Source organism: Malus domestica, chromosome 15, assembly GCF_042453785.1.
Source record: "Malus domestica chromosome 15, GDT2T_hap1".
Classification (NCBI taxonomy): domain Eukaryota; kingdom Viridiplantae; phylum Streptophyta; class Magnoliopsida; order Rosales; family Rosaceae; genus Malus; species Malus domestica.
In genome coordinates, this window is record NC_091675.1 from 23127758 (window position 1) to 23148279 (window position 20522).

Genomic DNA, 20522 nt, shown 5'->3' on the forward strand with positions numbered 1-20522 from the left:
TATTGCTACACATTATGAGGCTAAGTCACTCGTTTTCCTTTAGTGTAAGTAATATCGCTTGTTCAAAAAAAAAAAAATTTTGAGATGGATTATGTGTTGGATGGTGTACTGGTATGTGAGTTTTCAAATTGCATTTGATTTGATCATTATCATTCGACCTTATTGTGGCTTCTACCATTGACACAATTTGTGGAGAACTGAAATCTCTTGTCTATTTTTTAGGCCGTACTTTAATTTTATATTGATGCATTTATACAAGAAATGTATGAATAGACTTGTCTATGCGTAAACCTTGTATGGAATGATATAGATTGTTTGGATGTAACCTTGATGGAAACATGCATGTATGATAGTGTTGACATTGAATTAAAGTATGAGGAATTTTAATGTGGGTTACTGTCGATTTAATTATGTTATCATGGGATTAATTGACATATTATCGTTTATGATCTGTTTTATTTTATTGTGAAAATTGTGGAGTTCAAGATCTTGTCTTATGTATTGGGTTTTATGACTGTAAGGGGCAAAAAATTTCACCCATAAGTCCAAAGCCAATCGTTGCGTATACATCACAAGCTGAGTTTAAATTCATGCACCAAAATGCGAAATGAGGGGTATGTAAATTTACAATCATGGCATGCTAATAAATAATAGTTTATAAATTGGACATTTATAAATTGTGACAAGCCCATGCAAATTACGTATACTTATCATGCCAAGCCATATTATAATATTACCGTTATAATAAATCTCACCAATCACGCAACGTGCTTAAGTGGGCCAAGCCATGTAACGGGGCTTGCTAATTGAATAGTGGTGTGGATCGTTACGTAAGTTCATTGGGCCTACGTAAAATTAAGGTTGTGGAAGATTTTTTGCTGCTTTGGATCACCAAAAATCGAAGCCCATGTTCTAACTCCACATAGGAAAGCTTGAGAGAGAACATACTCCTTTTTCCCTTTTCCCTTACAAACCAAATAGGACACTTAGAAAACAACCAAAACTCAAAGCTGAGTTGACTGAATCAAACGTGATCACGTTTTAACCTAGAGCTGCACACCTCTTTAATAAGTAGAGAAATAACATTTCATCTCCAAGCTCATACAGGAACAACGAGGTGGGAGAATGCACCATGCACAGCAAGCTTTCTTAAGCCTCGTTTGGTAGTACTTTTTTTCTTACCAACAACTCATTCACTTTAAAGTTGAGTAATAAAAAAGTTTTTGACAAAAATGATATATCCTGCTTATTTTAAAAGCAATACCCTCCAGACAATAGCTTTTAAAAGTAACATGTGAGAGCTTTTAAAAGTTGCTTTAATAAAAAACAGAGTTGAGTCTTTAATGAATATTTTCAATTCCTGTAATACCCTCATTAATTTTCAATTCATATGATACCCTAGTTAGTTTAACCTTCCACACTCATTTTATCTCTTAGAGAACAAAATGACCACCAATTACCACTACAAACACTCACCTTACACCACCATTGTCATTACCACAACCATTATTGCTACCACCACCACCTCCTCCTCCTCCACAACAGCCATCACAACCGCTATGACCACCATTGCCACCACTATCGTTGCCACCGCCACCGCCTCCATTACCACCATAACCATAGCAACCACCACAACCACAATCACCAATATTGTCACTGTTGTGTGGCTCTACTAGCATACCTCCACTTTTGTTGTTGCCATCACCACTACCACCACCACCACAACCACCAACATCACCACCACTGCCCTTGCCACCATCCCCACTACCATGTCCAATTTTGTCAGTATATAAATTTATATCAGTTCTACATTATAATTTACCAAACCCTTTTATACTGCTTTTCATATTCATAACAATTTTAAGAATACAGTTTATCCAACGCTTTTATGTCACAGTTGATTATTATTAAACTACAGCAAAATTTTTTATTTTTTTTAAAGGGTCACTCCCAAACTGGCCCTTAGTCCTTATAAAACCACATAAGTATTAAAAATCCTAGATTATCCATCATTAAATCATGTAAGAAAGCACAAACTCTCTCTCACACTAGAAAAACAAAATATGAAATTGATACAATAGAAAATTGTGCATTTTCAACGAGTTATTCATAGGGTAAACCTCTCTCTATGTATTTTCATGAACGATTCCAGTCCTTATTGTATCAACAGAAGACACCTATCTTATGCAATATGATGATTTTCTTTTATTAGATATTAGTCACAACATATGCACGCTTGTATTAGATATATTAGTCATTAAATATGTAATATGCTGATTTTCTTGTATCAGATATAAAATAGCGATATGCTGTAAAATTAAACAAGACAAAAACTTGGTTTCCATCCTGATAAGAAAAATAGATACACGAGAACAGACCACCAAAAATAGCTAAAGAATCTCTTCTAAGTCACTGGGTCACCCTTGTTCTCTTTAATACATGATTTTATTTGGTCTATATGTTTGATTACCAATGCTGATTCCTAGAGATTGCTAGAAATCTAGTATGAAGACAAATTCAACTAGTCAGAAGTAGCAAAATTCCTGCACATCTAGTCGTTACTTTAATTGTCTTTGAACTCCTTTAAAATTCTAAAATACAAATATGGTTGACATGCATATATATATGTATATGTGCGTGTATATACTACGATTAACTGGATCCAGTGCATATGTTGTTCATACCTTCATGTGTGATTTAAAAAGCAATTCAATAAAAGTAATTAATGATTTATTAATTTATTTTATAGGGTTGCAAAACAATCTAGCTCGTATGCGAAAAAGAGAATAGTTTTCATAGCAATAATGCTAAATTCACAAATTATGTATCAGCATGCGCACATCGATTAACTTGTTGAAACCTAAAAAAATTGAAAATAAGATGGTAGAATACAAGCATAAATCTAAGAACTTTAGACTGGCACTTGTGATTTACATTGGTATAGAAAAGTCTTATTAAAAGATGATTACGTACTTATCCATTTGGTGAAATTAATTTGAATATATATGAAAACTGATAATCTTGCCACTTAGAACTTAACAATGAGATTATGTTGGTTTTCTATATGAATTTTATTAAGAGAATCGTATGGCAGAAAAAGTGACATTTGCTCTCACACAAAGGTACTGTTGAACTAAAGCCTATTATTAGTTGAACATAGAGCTTTCAGCTGATAGAGAAGAAAAGGACTACTTTGATCGATCATGATTTCATCTTCATTGGTTTCTAAATGTTTGCTTCTTGTTCAATTGTTCATTCAACTCACGGCATGAATGTTTACTGTAGTTGTGATTTATAATTAGGTTAATCTTCGATCTTGTAAAAGTTGTTTTGATATCACAGAAGAGAATTGAAGCTCCAAAATTCTAAAGCGAAATCACAAGAACGATAATGCTACTAGCTCTCAAAACTTTGATGTGACCGCCAACTCACAATATTTTAAATTAGGCATCATGGGACGTTGGAGTTGTAGGGTTGTGAAGGAGAAATTAAATGCTCTCCGATCGAGAACCAAGAACCAAGAACCAGTTTTTCTGGCCGCGGGATCTTGGCGTTGCAGCCATGCACGGGACTATTGTTAGTTGCGTCCCTTTTATTGGGATTAAATGTTTAATTAGTGAATTTGGATCACTTTTATGCATAAACTAATTGTGCATGTATTAATATATTGTAGATTGTCAAGCTTAGTCTGCTTATCAAAGTGTTTTTCTTCATCTAAAAACCGCGATCAAACATGGGAGGTTAATGTGAACTCCTAGGGTTATATGTGTATATTATGAGTTACAAAGTCAATTGTCAGGTGCAGTTAGTTAAATCCTTATATTGAGTAAATCTTAATCGAACAGTGGATGGTCTAATAGAAAATGTAGAAATCGAGCTTTTTATATGCATTTGGAACATGAAAACACTGACCACATACCTACAAGACCCTAGCAGCTGAGTTACTATGTATACTGAGTTGTTACATCGGCTAGTTCATCCTTGTCTAGTAAGTTACAATTCAAAGAAAAATGAATCCTCCCTCAGATTACCTTGAACATTATTTAGTACGAATAGTGTTACTAGCCACGTCAACTAGCATAAGGACTAGTAGTTGTTTGCTTTCAAAAAATGGTAGCTAAATGGCTAAAGTCCATTTGTGAGGGTTCTCTTTGATTAAGTCAAGTTATCCAAACAAAACCCTGTTTGGCCCCTTCCCAAATTATGCCCAAGTCATAGTAATATATATATATATATATATATATATATATATATATATACACCCTTTATGCAAAGGGATCTCCATTTTTTTTTTTTTAACAATGGGTATATGTATATATACAAAGAAAATTTATTAAAGAAACTACCACGTCAGAAATTGTAATAATAGACAATTACAAGTAACTATTTTCAAAGAAGATGTCAAGTACTTCATATCTATTTAAACAACTGAAACTATGTGCGTGTAGAAAGAACTTTTGGATTGCACATTTTCTTATCTAGGTTGAAATTGCATCTCCGTAGTTCAGAAGCATGTAAAGATAGATGAAAAATTCCATCAAAGTTCTCAACTACATTAATTGGATGATCTCTCTGTTTTTTGCTTTCTTGATCGGTAATCTAGGCTCTCATTCACTGTCCAATGCCATACATTATCCAAACCCAAACCCTGAAATATTTGTATATTATATACATGGGCTTAACGCGTTTGTGGAAGGTTGCCCCTGTAGGCTTGTTTCAACAAGGCTCTGAATGTCGGGCCCAGAAATTAAACTTTGCAAAATTTATTCCTAGACTTGATATGCAATCAAACGAATTTGGCTCCTCTTCAGATCTTGTTGTCCGGAAGCCAAGAACTAAAAAAATTGGGTCCTTATTTGTGTGGAAGAGAGATCAGAAGTTTTGATATGTGTGAAGTAGGTCAATAGAATGAGTTAATGAAGGCCGACATATTCAATTTTAGTAGTCTAGATTGTCTGGTCCTTGATCTAAGGACAATATGATCTAAAAAAGATCTTTTGTCCCAATCAAACAAAGAGCTCATAAGATCCTTTGTGAAAGATGGAGGCAAATTTTTTGTGAAAGATAGTTTACCTCACAATCCCATTTCTTTTGCAACACTAGAAATGAATATTTCAGGCCATATGCTTTTCTTGAGAAATTGAATTCTCTATAAAGTAAAGGTAAGATACAAGAAAGCTACTTCATGTCTAATTAACTATATGCTGAAATCTATTTCATGTCTTACCTCTAGTAAACTAACTGTTTTATATAAGTTTGATCACACTATAAATCTTATTGCATTTGTAGCTTGTACTCATACCACTCATTGCTAATTCCACATTTTCTTTGTGAATGACATACTTTACTTTGTAAATATTGGAGGGAACTAAAGGATTAATGCCCTCGTACTAAAAAATTCGGTCGCGTACAAGCCTCATTAAATGATTCGGCTGCAGGTCCGAACCCATCTCCTTCTGACCTTTGTCTTCCTCGCTAGATTATTCACTTGCAAGTCTAAGCCCGTCCTCATATCCATCCCTACTATTAAGTTCTACTTCGCTAGATGATTAACTTGCAAGTCCAAGCCCGTCCTCATATCCATCCCTACTATCAGGTTCTACTTATGAAGCGATATCACCAATGCCATCTTAAAGGACAGCTCCAATTCTTTGCAGAATTATCAGAGAGATGGGCCATATGGTCCACTTCCAACAATACCGATGTTATCCCTAACTTGGTAATTATCACTGGCACAATCTGTCAGGTGTGAGGTTTTATCACAAAAGACATCAGTATTAGTTGGAGTGGGATTAGGGTATTTAAACTCTTCTTTTGTCATTAATACAGTCGATGTGGGACATTTTAACATGCCCCCTCACATAGGACTTAATTAGTAGGTCACACGTGGGAGATCCACACATTGACAACCACATGGAGCCAAGGGGACTCACCCTACATGCGGGGCCAAAGAACCCACCATCATCGCGTGGGGCCAAGGGGACCCACTCATCAAGTGGCAGTACAGGCTCTCCAATCGACAACCACGTGGAGCCAAGGAGACTCACCCTACACGTGGGGCCAAGAAACTCACCATCATTGTGCAGGGCCAAAGGGACCCACCCATCACGTGGCAGTATGGTACGAGCCCGCTCCCTGACTATGATACCATATAGAATTATCAGAGAGACGGGTTATACGACCCACTTTCAACAACACCGATATTGTCCCCAACTTGGTAATTACCACCTGCACAATCCGTAAGGTATGAGGTTTTATCACAAAAGGTCTCGGTATTAGTTAGTGTGGGATTAGGGTATTTAAACTCTTCTTTTATCATTGATACGGTCGATGTGGGACATTTCAATACACCCACTCACTTGGGGCCCAATTAGTGGGTCACACGTGGGAGATCCACACATCGACAACCACGTGGAGCCAAAGGGACTCACCTTACACGAGGGGCCAAAGAACCCATCATCATTGTGCGGGACCAAGGGGACCCACCCATCACGTGGCGGTACAGTACAGGCCTGCTCCTTGACTTTGATACCATATAGAATTATCAGAGAGACGGGTTATACAACACACTTCCAAAAACACCGATATTGTCCCCAACTTGGTAATTACCACTTGCATAATCCGTCAGATGTGGGGTTTTTTCACAAAAGACCTCAGTATTAGTTGGAGTGGGATTAAGGTATTTAAACTCTTTTTTTGTCATTGATATGGTCGATGTGGTTATAGTCACGTATATACCAAGATTATTCATATTACACACACACACACACATATTGCACGATTTAGTCTATAAGAAAGACTTTATTTTGTTAGAGACCTCCCTCCCTCTTGGAAAAATCAATCAAACAACTAAATGCAAATGAACGAAACATGAACAGAACCGTATCTCTGGTACCGGCGCTACTACTTTTCTTCAATAAAAGAGAACAATATTTAATTACAATTACACAGATTTGATTAAATTTCTCTCTTAAGTCATACAAGCAGCTCTGGCTCTAAGCATTAGAAGTTTGGGACTACAAAAAGAGCAGAAATAACTTAAATTGTTCACTGAATGATAATTCTTTGTCCAACTCTTAAAACATCAGCAATATTGATTCTTGAAGGCTAATATAGTAATATATCTCAATATTTAGTGCAAATACATTTCCACTTTTTCATTATTCCTAAAGGCAAAGAGTAATGTGAAGGGAGCCCAAACTCCACATCATATAAAGGCATGACCAAAGTAAAGAGAGTAGTCTAGGGTTTAGCTTATATACTAGATCGAATAACCAAAATAATATATCCGATTGTCATTTTAGAATCTCTAGTACTTTTCAATTTATCCTTCAAATGCAGAGTAAGTGGTTAAGATAGTAACACAGATGCGTGGGCAACTTGTTGGTGTCAAAACTATAAGGGAGTCTGGATTGGATTTAACATGTATTTTTCTCAAATGTTGATTTCAGTCTCAGTATCGTGGAATGGCTTAAGAAAAAGAGAGAATATGTGTGCTACTATTGGAGGTTGTCAACCGACAGTGTTTGTGTTTGAATGTATGAGAAGGTTGCGTGTTGACTTCTTAACCAAATGATTATGCACTGGGTGGGATGCTAATTCATATAAGTTCTTTTTTATGCCTCGAGCAAACAAGGACTTAAAATTCAATGTAACTTTTCTGTTTTTACCTCAAATGCAAACAAAAAGTATTGGAAACTAATAAGGAAAAAAAAAACAGAATGTAATCATTTCATGATGGAGTCAAGATTACAAATGTTTATAAAAGTCGAATCTAGGCCGATGAGCCGAGCTACATGACTAGATATGTAAATTGACTGAAAATGTAAAGAAGTCAGTAAAACTATTGCAAGATTTAGGCTATAAAGGGTGAGATAATGCTAAAGGAGTCCACTGAGATTAGTGGTATCACATTGGACTTAGTACAGAACATATGCCTCAGTAAGGAAATCAAGGTGATCAGAATGACACATTAATCGAATCATACCATGGTGTTGCAAAGATATAAGAGTTTTAGATCTTAGGGAACGTAGGTAGTGTTTGCTTTGAATGAAGGCTTTGAGGTTGTAGCTGAAGGTTTGTTGAAGAGCCATTGGGTTTGTACTAAAAAACAGTTGAGTTGATTGAAGAACCACTTAAGGTTTTGTTTAATCGTAGAGATTGAGTTTAACAAAGGTCGTGAGCTTGAAGACGTCTGGTTCTTCTTATAAATAACGAAGAAAGAGAAACATCGATCTTACTATGAGCTAAAGCACGAGTATATCAGTCATTTGGTGTGACAGTGACTATAATTCTTGGTTTGTGGACCTCGGTTGTGTTTTATGGCGGTTCGCACGATCGCAGTGGTGATAATAACGTGTTATATGACGTGTACGTCGACATTTAAGGAAGCGAGATATTTTATGGGTAAGTTGTCTACGAGGCAAATGCACTTGAGGGAGGAATCTATTTGTGCCCTCGGATGAGTTAGAGTGGAGTGAGCTAGTCATCCTAGACCCAAGATATGATCCTCAATTAGGTTTCGAAGGTGGATAGGAGTTGTGCAATTTTGTGTAGATAAAAGTAGTTCTGCCCCATAGTACACCTTATTTTTATGGGAAATTTAACGAAAAACTCTAAGTACTGTTCACTTTAACGAAAAACCAATTTTTACACTAAAAAGTCAATCATGGTACTATTCACTTTATCCTTTATTTTGTCCTTATTGTTAAAACTTAAAGTTTTCAAGCGTTTTTCATTAGTTTTCCTTATTTTTATTTGTAGCCTAAACACAATTGCCCTGAACACTCTTAAATTCAAATTTTTAGCAATTTTTTTATTTTGATCTAATGGTTCAAATTATTTTTTTTTAAATCAAACGTAAAAAAAGATCCAACGCCTGAAATTTAGATCCAAAGGTCAAAATAATATAATAATTAGAATAGATCCAGTGTAAACAATTATCCCACACTTTATATGTACCCATTGATTTGTTCGGTTCGTTGAGTGATTGGTTGGTTTCTATACTGAAATTTGATTGATTTGGTTGGTTGAGTGGTTGATTAATGTTATTTGTTCAATATTGAAAATTTCAGATTTTTTTTTTAAAGTTAAAACATTCATAAATTGAATTACGATAACACAAAGTTAGAAAAAATTTCTTGCCCAAAAAAATTAGCATTAAACGGTTGCACTTAATTTAATTTAGGTTTTTGAGGGTTGGTGAAATTCACTGTTCACATAGATGAATTATGTTCTTTAGTGGACCTGAATATTTGAATTTAGGTCCATAGGTTTGCGTTGGTCTAGCGACACAATTATGTAATTGCATTGGTGATACCCACCAAACGTGTTAGGTGATGAAAATGGCTTTCCCTGGTAAATAAATTAAACAGCATCATCAGTTAAGACTAAAGCCACGTAAACATACTATTTATCACTGTCAACGGGGGAGAAGGCCTCAAGCCCATTACTGCTACTGCTTGACCTGACTCACAATCGCTGTCAGCATTCTCACATTCGTAACTTACGATGATCATGCTCCCAAGAAACAAATTAAAAAAGGAAATTCCTAATTCGACAAAATTAAAATACAGATTATGATCATTCACTCGACAAGAACAACCCGAGCAATAATAAGGAGATAGAAAGATTAATTATGGTGCTCTAGATTTGGATATGATTTCAGCATGCAAGTGCTTTCAAGAAGCTGCAGCATGATTTGCTTCCTTATAGTACGTGTAGTCTTCTTCACCTCTTGTAGTCCCTTTCCTCCAGTGTTTATAGTATATGTACTGCAAAATTATCTGTTGTTATGCTTGTCAAGGGATATCATTAAATCATATGTATCATACTTACAATTACCAATCACATTGTTGGCCACATTTCTCACATTTCACTTATGTAAAAGACCAGGGAACAAAGTAATCGGTAAGTATAGTAAGTACAGTAATTACTAAATGTAACATAAAGTTGGGACTATTATAACACATGCTTTTATCTGTCATATTCACCGACCACATCTGGTCACATTCCTCACATTTCACTTACGTTAAAGATGTGCTAACAAAGTGATCAGTAAATATCGTAGATGTTGTAATTACTAAATGTATCATAAAGTTGAACTGTTTTAATATGCATGAGGACTAGCAAAGGATACAAATAAGTCAAGTGCCACACAAACTGCAGCATCGAGCAACCATGGCATGTTGGCCTGAATGCTGTCCCACTTGGTAGTTCTTACAAGTATGCTGCAAATTGGAATATTCAAACAAATTAATTGAGAAGCATGAGGAAATGAAGATAAAAGTAGAGGGAGTACTGCATACCTTCCCACATAAGTGACATTTGCGATCAGTGCAAAGACGAACATTAGAGGATTCAATCCCTGTATGCACAAAACCAATAGTTTTAAACAGCTGGATTATATACTGATCATATGCAATTAAATACAATTACAAAAGGAATCAAAAAGTAAAGAATTACCTCCACACTTCCTCTTTTAATCTGGCCAATGTAAATCACACAGCGACTAAGTTAGGAACGTCCAAAACAAAATCGATAAATAGGGTAAAATAAACGTTTTGATAGTGGCAGAGATACGAATGAATAAAAAACAGTAAGAAGTGCATCTCCTTTATATATCAGCTGTGCCTATTTAATTCAAAGGCTAAGGATAACTCCTTATTTAGTAAAATGTATACGCACATTTAACCAAATCTGAGGGAGTCGACCGCCCATGTATATAGCAGCCATTAGCCAGCCCAGCCATTGACCAAAGGTACTATGCTCAACTGAGTGTTCCTGTACAAACACTAATATATATATAAGGACTATTTTGGATGAAAAAAATGTTCTCGTTGGATTGTTAAACAACATAACAGTGTAAATCTAGACTAATTAAGGATCATGTGAATTTTCACATAAGCGGTATTAATAGATAAATATAGTTCGTGTGACCGTCAATCGTACCTGCAAGAGTTTCCTCCCAGTTACTCCCAGGTATACTTGTGCCAAACCCTTTGTTTGTGAAGGCAAGTTAAGCGATGTTGCTAGAAATGTTCCGTACCCTGCCTGGAATTATAGTACACAAAGTGGTGAGCAAATCAAAACAATATAGTATAGGAAACATGTGTTAATTAATTATGTTTTGCTATTTTTTAAAGAGTAGGACTACATATATATGTCAACTCGTCATTACTAACTGATGTGACACAAAATGTAACAATTGTTATTAAAGGTGAATAGTTTTAGGCAAGGATGTGATATCCACACATCCTATTTTACTTCTCTCACACCTTTTTAATTTTTGACCGTCGGATCGGATGAATTGAAGAAGATCACAGACAAAAATTATCAAGGGTACGTGAGAAGTAAAATGGAGTGTGTGAATAGCACATCCCTTAGGCAATGTATAAAGGAGACAGATTGTCTGCCCTTCTGTTTGGGTGACCTTCTCATCCCCTCTTATATGTATGGTCACGGTTAAGCCATGTCAACATTTTATATTCTTATTGTTTTTTTTCTTATTATCTCTATAAAGACTTAATATAAAATGTTGACGTAATTTAACCATGACTGTACAAAATAAGAAGGGATAAAAATGACATCCAAATAGAACGGCAGACAATCTGCCTCCATGTATAAAATGACCATAAGTCGGAAACTAGATTTGTGAGGCTCACCAATCTTGGGATTGGCCTAGGCTGGGTAACAGAGTTCTTGTTGGATGTAACTGGAGCTGACTCATCCTCAGAAGATGAGTCACTGTCTATTGTCATTGCAGAAGGGCCACTTCTAGCTGCCCTCATATACGTTCGAAACGGCGGAGTGCCACTGCCAGCCAAAGATCTCGCTGACCTGAAAAAATTAAGGAGAAATTAGGTTTACATTATTCTTTTTGCTATTTTATTGATTAAAATTTTATTTATTTTTAATTTTTGATCAAGATTCTTGGGTATTAATAACATCATTAATTATTTGAATAATAATGTTTTTTTAATTTTAAATATATTCCTTTAGTGTTAAAAATGTTACAATTAGTATATTTATATTTATGGTTAAATTTTTTATCATATATTTTTAGTTTTAGTTGTGCCCATATATTAGTTTCTTTTTGTGCCCATATTTTTTAAAGTTTTAATTATGTTTGTACTTATGTGTATACCGTCACGTGACATTGTATATTTAATCAGTGATAGAAAAATTATATATGGTATATTTATGTTTTATGCCTAAACTTTGTATCATGTATTTATATTTTTAGTTTGTACCCACTTTTAATTTGCAACATTTTTTTTTAAATTTGTAGTATTTTATTTTTAGTTTTTTTTGTACCTATGTATTAATTTCTTTTAGCGCCTATATTTTTAAAAATTCATTTGTACTCATAATTTTTTAATCTTTTATTTGTACCCTAATTTATTTATAATGTACTCATTCTTCTTTATTAATGTACCACTTTGTTATATGTGAAATGTACCAATTTTTTTAACACTATGGATACATTCTTTTGCCATTTATTATTTCTTATTTTTACATAGTTTTTATCCATTTATTCAATCAAAATGTTTGAGTTTTTTTATTGTAACCATTTCTAATAGTATTATAATGAGGGATTTTAAATTTATAGGATTATATATCTCATAAAATATCAAACAATTAATGTCAAAACTATAAAAATATAACTATTAATTGTAATATAATGAGGTGTACAAAGTAAAGGGACTTTGATCGATCAAACTTTGAATACTATTAAGCTTTTAGTCAAAGAATGTTAAGGATTAGGGACCGCATCCAAAGTATTCCAATTGATTAACAAGAATCTCTGTTTTATCAATTAAGTTAAGATACACATAATTATGGAACATATATCTGTGGAAGTTGTAGGAGGTTACATACGTATAGTAGAACTCCCTTTTAGGAGTGGCTTTGAGTGAAGCACTTGGTATTGGAATGCCTGAATCAGCCAACTTTGGATTCAATGGTTTTTTATTCTCTTCTTCATCCTAATTACATGATAATTGATCATTAGACCCTCGTATTACCAGCCGGCCGGCTTCAGTTAATAACAATAATTCAGAAAATAATTGATGGATTGAGGGCCAAAAATTAAAATTGAAATGGATGTTGTACCTTCTGTCTTGCTGTGATATTTCGGCATTTCCACCATGTATAGATGTAGTCATAGTACACACTTTGCAATACTAATACTACAGTACTTGCTGTGTAGAGCTATTAATTAAAGAAAAATAAAAGAACATGTCATAAACTAAAGTTTTTAAAAAAGCGATATTACTAATATAAGGAGAGAGTTTAAACTTGAAATGTGGTGGACTGAAAGAAAAAAAAAAACCTAGCCACCAAAGTAATCCTTCACTCCATAAACTAAAATTCTCATTCACAAAATTAAAGTAATTAATGAACTACTTAATGCCCAGTGACTCCCCTAAATTGATGGGATTAATTTGGACAAATATTATAAAAAAAAAACTAGGTCCTACTATAGACTCGGACATGGGCCTAACGTGTCGTGAATTTTAACTTTATCATTTCTTGCTACAAGTTGTAATGAAAAGCAAATATATATAGAAGCGTAACCCAAAGTTTTTTGAGATGCAATTACCAGAGCTGTGTACAACTGGGTCGGCAACTGCATAAAAAAAATGGCTACAATTAAAATATTTTACACCAGAAACTTAACAAAGTTAACGGAAAAAAAATCTGACAGTATATGGTGGAGACCCTGTCATGCATCAAGATAAAGATAATGGTTTTAACCAGAGCCAATCTCACCCGCTGATGGTTTTCTGGACCACCAGACTAACAAACAACATAACTATGGCAGATAGAAAGACAATATATAGCAATTTGCTGGGTTAACTCACCGTTGCTGGTTCCAGAAAACAACCCAATAAATTAAACACATCCCTGCATGAAACCCAAAAGAAAATATTTTAATTAATTAATTAATTTTTAATAACATATTACATAACTTTAAACCACCTTTTTCTATTTAGGGAAGAGGGAGATTTGAGCACTGAGAAATGAAATATTACTGGACTAAGAGTTAGTCGTCAGTCAAAAACTAACCCGGCGACCCAAGTGCAAAGGAAGGCGAGGGAGACTCCGTGGCTGGACTTGGTTTGAAAGTTTGTGATGATTTGAGGAACTTCAGCCACCCCCCAACACACCAAGCTTATCAGACCAAAAACAAACGAGATGTCATCGTTGAGATTGCAAAGGCAGTCCTTGAAATACTTCTGAATCCAACGCGAGCATGGTTTGTTCTCCGCCACACAATAAGAGAGAGGCATTCTCTCCGGCCGTCACTGAGTGGCTACTGAGTCTTGTTTTGTTGGTGGTTTTCCAATTTTCAAAGCTGATGAAAATGGTTTTTTGGGGAGAGAGAGAGAGGCAGCAATACTTACGAAGTAAAAAACACAACACAAGACAACATATTACAGAGGAAGTGAGGAATCATATAGAAGCCTAGAGTATCCCCCAAAAGTCTTGTCTGTTTATTGGGTCAAATTGTAAATATGTAAAAAGGGCAATGCTAAACATGTGGCATACCTAGTTTTTAGCCCGATGTACTCAAAAGTATATGTGTCTGTTTGTTGGTGGAAAAGAAAATAGTATGCCGGGTGGGGGAGTGTGTGGTGATGAGCATATTCTATATAGATTAAAGGTGGATAGATTAAATTTATAAATAAAGTTTTGAAAACTAAAGTATATGAAAATTAATGATTGATTTATTACTTAAACGTTGATAAACGTGTTTCTTCTATTAGTGACATATCATTTAGTTTACAAATTTAGCCTCCATAGTATTATCCTTCTATATAATACCATGATGTTTTTTATTTGCCTAAGAAATATTAATTAATCTTATATATAAAGCCGGCAGGGCTTTTGAATACTTATTTTTGGGATCACAAGCTTCACAAATAAAAAATAAAAAATAAAAAAAATGGACAGAAATGCATTTCAAACAAAAAAACTTCAAAAGCAGTCCAAAATAATGCATCAAATGTGGCAGGAATATTTTCGTCATTTTAACAGTGTTTTTAAATAAATAATTTTGTTTTAATTTTTATAATTAGTACCTTATAATAGGCTAGTAATAATGTAATTCAATCCATTGTTCATTAAATGTTATTTTCTTTATTTTTAAACACATTCAAAACATCTTACGAGGCATGTAATGCTGGTTATAAAAAACGTTTTTTGCACCAGCATAATAATGTGATTAAATTAGTTGTCAAATGATTTTTTTTTAACAAACGATATTATCTACACTAAAGGGGTGGGCTTAGCCTCGTAATCAGCTAGCAATAAGGTGATTTAATCAATTGTTTATTAAATATTATTTTCTCTATTCTTAATGTAAATTCAACAGAGGTCTATTTTATTATGTGAATTCAGCTGCTTTGATTGGTTTATGAGGGGTTTCTTCTAGGATGATCTAAGATTATTCATTTAATTGAAATATTTGACTTTCCTTTTGTCAATTTACGATATAAGTACATTTAAAAGGTGTGAATCGAACGTAACACGTCGTGATTCAAAAAATATTTTATGTATGTGTGAGCACGTGCATGAAGGCTAGTGTCAATAAAAGAGAGCTTTGAAAAGTTCACACTGGTAAATCATTCCTATATGAGTAGTTGAAACGGACAAAAATATAGGCGGAAATGTATCTTAGAAAGGCTAAAATACTTTATATATGCTATTGCTTTTAAAAAAATTGCTTTGGGTGTCATTAAGTAAGTGAAAGGTTTTAGGTTTAAATGTTTCTAGTGATATTTTATTTCATTTATAAGCGAGAAATTTTAGATTTAATTCTCGTCAAAGATGAACTTGAATAAAATTACTATAACTAATCCATTGTGTTGCTTAGCCTCCCGATTGCTAAAAGTGTTTATGGAAACTTTTTATACAAATGTTTGTTTTTAAAGTATTTGTTTAAAAAGCTGTTGAAGTGCTTTCAGATGAAAGCACATAGGAGATGCTACTTTCAGAAAGCCTGTAAGTGCATATTTTCTATGAAATATTATTATAAATGTTTTTGGTGATCTAAAAGCATTTTCAAATAAATCCTACTATTCCCAAATAGGTACTTGATTTATGGGTAAAATTAACTTAATTAGGAATTTAAAATTTTGAAAGCAAGATAAATGTGGGAATAAAAAAAATTATTAGAGAAGTCATATCTTCAACGGTTTAATTTTGTTTCTCGCTAGTGAATATTGATTAATCATTTCCCCCCTAAAGAAATTAAAGATCTTTGAATTATATATTATATTCAAACAACAATCTTAAAATTAAACTGCCTTTAAGAATCTAAATTTAGGAATCCCTCATGAATGCGAATCTTTATTTCATATGCCTCCCCTCATGCTTGCATAGCTAGCTGTAACTGACATGAATTGACGCTCGAGCTAAGTCAGTACTAGAAAAGTTCAATAATGCAGATGGGTCCAAAGGAATAGGATCCTCTTCTGATTTTCTTTAGGGGATTCAGATGATAAATCAATCATGTCCGTTTATCATATATCGTATGTTATAAATCATTTTAAATTTTAAATTTTGAAATAAATATAAATAGTATCTAACGAAAACTAACCGCACGATTTACGATGAACATATACTATTAATTGATCATCGAATTTCCACAAAAAAGATCCGAAGAGGATCCTTGTCCGGGTGCATAGATGTCAAGAACATGTCGACATTCTTCAATCAAAGATCAGCTGGTACATATATATATATATATATATATATATATATATATATATCTGGGTTTCTCTTTTTCGTTTCACCGCTTACAAATTTTTATGATATTTTATTTATTTATTACTTGCATGTAGCATATCTCTTTGATACTAACCTTGTTTGTTTATTAAGTTTAGATCAAAGATAAGCGATATTAGAAAACGATGAGTGACAGTGAGAGTCTTAGAGTGGAAAGAAAAGTAGGAATGATTTTAAGAAAATATGAAATAACATGGTTACATTTTATGGAACGCGAAAAGGGTTCCAGCAAAATAAAAAAGAAAATGATTCTAAACTACTGTTAGTTTTTTAAAGACAACAACATATTTCTCTCATTAAAGGGAGATTCACTCTGAACAGAAACAATCAAACTTGCCTAAAACGAATAATTAAACAAAAAACAACACACCTTCTGCAGATCGACTCATTTTAATGTTCTTTTCTTTTCCTCGTCTCCTTCACAATTTTTTTTTTCATATTTTTCCCCTCTTTTATTTTAAAAATAGAAAGTAGACAATATGTAAAAGCATTATCAAATTGATTCTAGATCAAAACTTGCTGATGCATTTGGAAATATTCGATTACATCGCATGCTCCAAAATTCAATTTTGAGTTTTTTATTTATTTATTCTAATCTAAGTATGCTTTAAAAACTAGTTAAGTCATCCACTAGGAATGTAATAATAATAATATGACTTTTTTTATTAGCACCCCAGTACTGTTGAATACACTTCACATTCAAATTTGATATTAAATGACATATACACTCTACTATGCAATGCCAATTTTGACCTTATTAGGTTTTAAAAAATTAATAAAAAATTTCTTAATAAACCCCAAATCACTTTTAGCGTATTATTTATCCACTTTTTTTGTCTTCCCAACAAATGCAAGGAAAATGATGAAACTGCGGGATTAGAACTTGAATGGAGTGAGAAGAAATTAACGATATTTCCTTATGTATGTCGTCTCACGGCATAAACCCAATTTAAAGAAATGATAATAGTAATAAAATGGCTAAACACAATCTCTGTTATGCAATTCAACACCAGTAAATAAAAATGTTTTTTTCTTTTCATACATCTGAAAATGCAATGAAACTACATCAACATTCAACTACGTTTTTGCCAATTTGGGCAAAGTCCTAGTGCCATTCACATTACAAGAGACCCTTTGATTGTTCTCCTTTCCTTGCTGCTTTTACCCTCGAATTTTTGTCATTAAACCTCAACGTATTACCTCGTCTGCCACCTTCAATAGAGTCTCAGCAGCCTCATCTTCCTCCAATCTTGATTGTGACTGAGTACTATAAGATGTGAAGAATGTGGGGTGTATAAAAAATGTGGGGTGTATATAGAAAATGTAAGGTGCATGTTTTGAATGGGGTGGGAGGGTAATATAGGGAAGTAAATGGGGTGTATTAAGATAAATTTTAATTGAAAAAGTAAATGTAGGTTGTATTAAGTATGTGAGATTTATTCAAAAATATGTGGGGTATAAATATAATAAGCCTAATAATATTCATGGTCAGCTCTCTTTTGTTTGAGCTGTTATCTTTGCACTGCACCAATTGCTATCGATCGTGGTATCAAAGAAATATATAGTAGAATATCCTACTCCACCTTCGTGCAAGTTGCAAACTACTTTTGAAGTGATAAGATTATGAATATTGCATACAGATAAATATAGTTGATGGCCATAAAATTGAAGAAAATTAAAATTTAATAAAAAATTGATGTTAAATTGGATATTGATTTTATTCCTCTAATGTGTACTTAATTCAAATTTTATTATATTTTTATTTTAATAATTAATAGATATCTTATTTAATGTCATTACATTAAAATTAAAATTATGTATTATTTTATACATTTTAATTCATTATATTTATTTTAGTTCCTCTAATTATTGTATCTAAACGTCCGTATCATAATATATTTTACTAAATTAGTGTAAATGTCCGTACCTAAATATATTGTAGTGAATTAGTGGCACATAAGAAAATATGCAAAAACATAAGTGTAGCGAAAAATTCCGTACCTAAATATATGATACTAAACTAGTGTACCGAAATATCGGTACCTAAATATATTATAATAAACTAGTGTACCGAAATATTAGTACATAAACATATTATACTAACCTAGTGTATCGAAATGTTTGTATCTAAATATATTGTAATGAATTAGTGGCACATAAGAAAATATGCAAAAACATGTGTACCGAAAAATCTTTACGAAAATATTTTCTTATATAAGATACTTACCATAATGAGAATTAAAATTTATAATATTTTCATAAAATTTAATTTATGAACACCATAAAATTATAAATAAAATCAATTTTTAATCTTGTATAAGATAATTTTCTAAACTTCATCTTATTTAAGGATTAAAATCTAGTTTTCTAAAAAAAAGTAAGATAAAAATACGTATAGTTTTTTTTTTGGTCGAAGGATAGGAATTTTATTAGACTTAACTACGAACAGTTACAAAAATACGTATAGTTATATCACGTACAAAGGAGATAATTAGTTCAAAAATTGAAATGCAACATCTGTTTTGGTGTATCTAACACTAGTCGGATAAATTTATTTTATTGATTATTTATAGAAAATTATCTATATTCTTAATAGTGTTTCAATTTTTACTTTGCATTCCATGTAATAATCACCAAACTGTAACTCTTCGCGCAGAAACTGTTCAAAAATTGATTTATCTTCAGCTTTTTTTCTTACTTATATATGTAAAATAGTATATACCGACTAATTTCTTGATTTGGAAACAACACATCCATACATTAAGCGCATCCAAAAATAATAACCACTGTGAATCAAACCCAAAATAAGGGCCAAATTCAATGCGCAATGCAGACAAACAAACCAACAGCAAACAATGCAGCAGATAGATTGGCCAAATATATACCCAATAATTTACTCGAACCTAGCCTCCATATTCATCCAGGTTCATCCATTTTACTTCTTCCTTATTTTTTGTTCCTATAACAAAAAAACCTGTATGTTGCCCTGGTCTACCTCATCAAATTTTATGACAGGGAGGCAGTGATGGTAATTCAGATAAGAGAGCAATAAAGTTCGTAACAGCCCCTTTTACCTTTTCATCATTTGTGTCCTTCATTTCATGTTAAAAACAATACTAAAAAGGCCAAAAAAAAAAAAATATTGTAATGGAAAAAGAAAACGAAGGGAAGGGAAAATTTTAAGTAAATATCAAACAGCTGTGTAGATGAGAATAACCCTTTGAAATCTGATCCTTAAAGCAGAGGAAAACGATAAAAAAGAACGGCGACGGTGCACTGCAACTTGTCTAATAATCATATCGCAAACGTGTGTCAATGTCATTTCGTTCTTATCCAATAGGACGTAGTGTGTTTGCATGTTGAGATAAAGTTTGAGTGTATGCTCGTACTCAATTGTATGTGTGTGTATTGATCGAAGAATACGATATATATGATTGAGTTTAAGAGTGCTAGGGTTTGTAAAATTTGAGGTTAAGACGGCAAGCGTACTAAGGTTTTGTTTGTACAAAAGCAGTCTGTATGACTGTTTAGTCGACATCGAATAGGATTAGCGAAAAACTATAACTTTGTGCACGTCTCTTTCTAATTTATACTGTAACAGTAGCTGCCGATATATTCCAAGTGGAGCCAGAAGCCTCGTAATCTATTGGATTTTGCCAGCTAGCTATTGTTCCCACGCATGCTTGCATGCATGTCTCCCACAAGTCTAAGTAGAAGCTAGAAGGGTT

General features: G+C 33.2%; 2 protein-coding genes across 2 annotated transcripts; both read right to left on the reverse strand.

Moving 5' to 3' along the window:
* Positions 1-1472: 1472 nt before the first annotated feature.
* Positions 1473-6535, reverse strand: LOC139191784 (cold shock protein 2-like). The gene is made up of 2 exons (XM_070812803.1): positions 6432-6535; positions 1473-1764 (listed from the first exon to the last, which is right to left on the reverse strand). Exons 1-2 carry the CDS (start codon positions 6533-6535, stop codon positions 1473-1475), a joined length of 396 nt encoding a protein of 131 aa, XP_070668904.1.
* A 2848-nt stretch (positions 6536-9383) lies between these two features.
* Positions 9384-14624, reverse strand: LOC103401243 (vacuolar lysine transporter YPQ1). The gene is made up of 12 exons (XM_008339950.4): positions 14071-14624; positions 13866-13908; positions 13604-13630; positions 13114-13212; positions 12880-12986; positions 11664-11838; positions 10951-11052; positions 10687-10782; positions 10465-10485; positions 10308-10366; positions 10139-10229; positions 9384-9785 (listed from the first exon to the last, which is right to left on the reverse strand). Exons 1-12 carry the CDS (start codon positions 14292-14294, stop codon positions 9681-9683), a joined length of 1149 nt encoding a protein of 382 aa, XP_008338172.3. The 5' UTR covers positions 14295-14624; the 3' UTR covers positions 9384-9680.
* Positions 14625-20522: the final 5898 nt, after the last annotated feature.

What these genes read in the sequence shown, in the direction of transcription:
- LOC103401243 (XM_008339950.4), bottom strand. Translation starts at nt 14,294, where the DNA reads ATGCCTCTCTCTTATTGTGTGGCGGAGAACAAACCATGCTCGCGTTGG. An exon ending in CCCAGTTGTACACAGCTCTG is followed by an intron (nt 13,213 to 13,603) that starts GTAATTGCATCT and finishes TTTAATTAATAG; the next exon opens with CTCTACACAGCAAGTACTGT. An exon ending in ATATCACAGCAAGACAGAAG is followed by an intron (nt 12,987 to 13,113) that starts GTACAACATCCA and finishes TCATGTAATTAG; the next exon opens with GATGAAGAAGAGAATAAAAA.
- LOC139191784 (XM_070812803.1), bottom strand. Translation starts at nt 6,535, where the DNA reads ATGGTATCAAAGTCAAGGAGCAGGCCTGTACTGTACCGCCACGTGATG. An exon ending in TCTTTGGCCCCTCGTGTAAG is followed by an intron (nt 1,765 to 6,431) that starts GTGAGTCCCTTT and finishes TGGACATGGTAG; the next exon opens with TGGGGATGGTGGCAAGGGCA.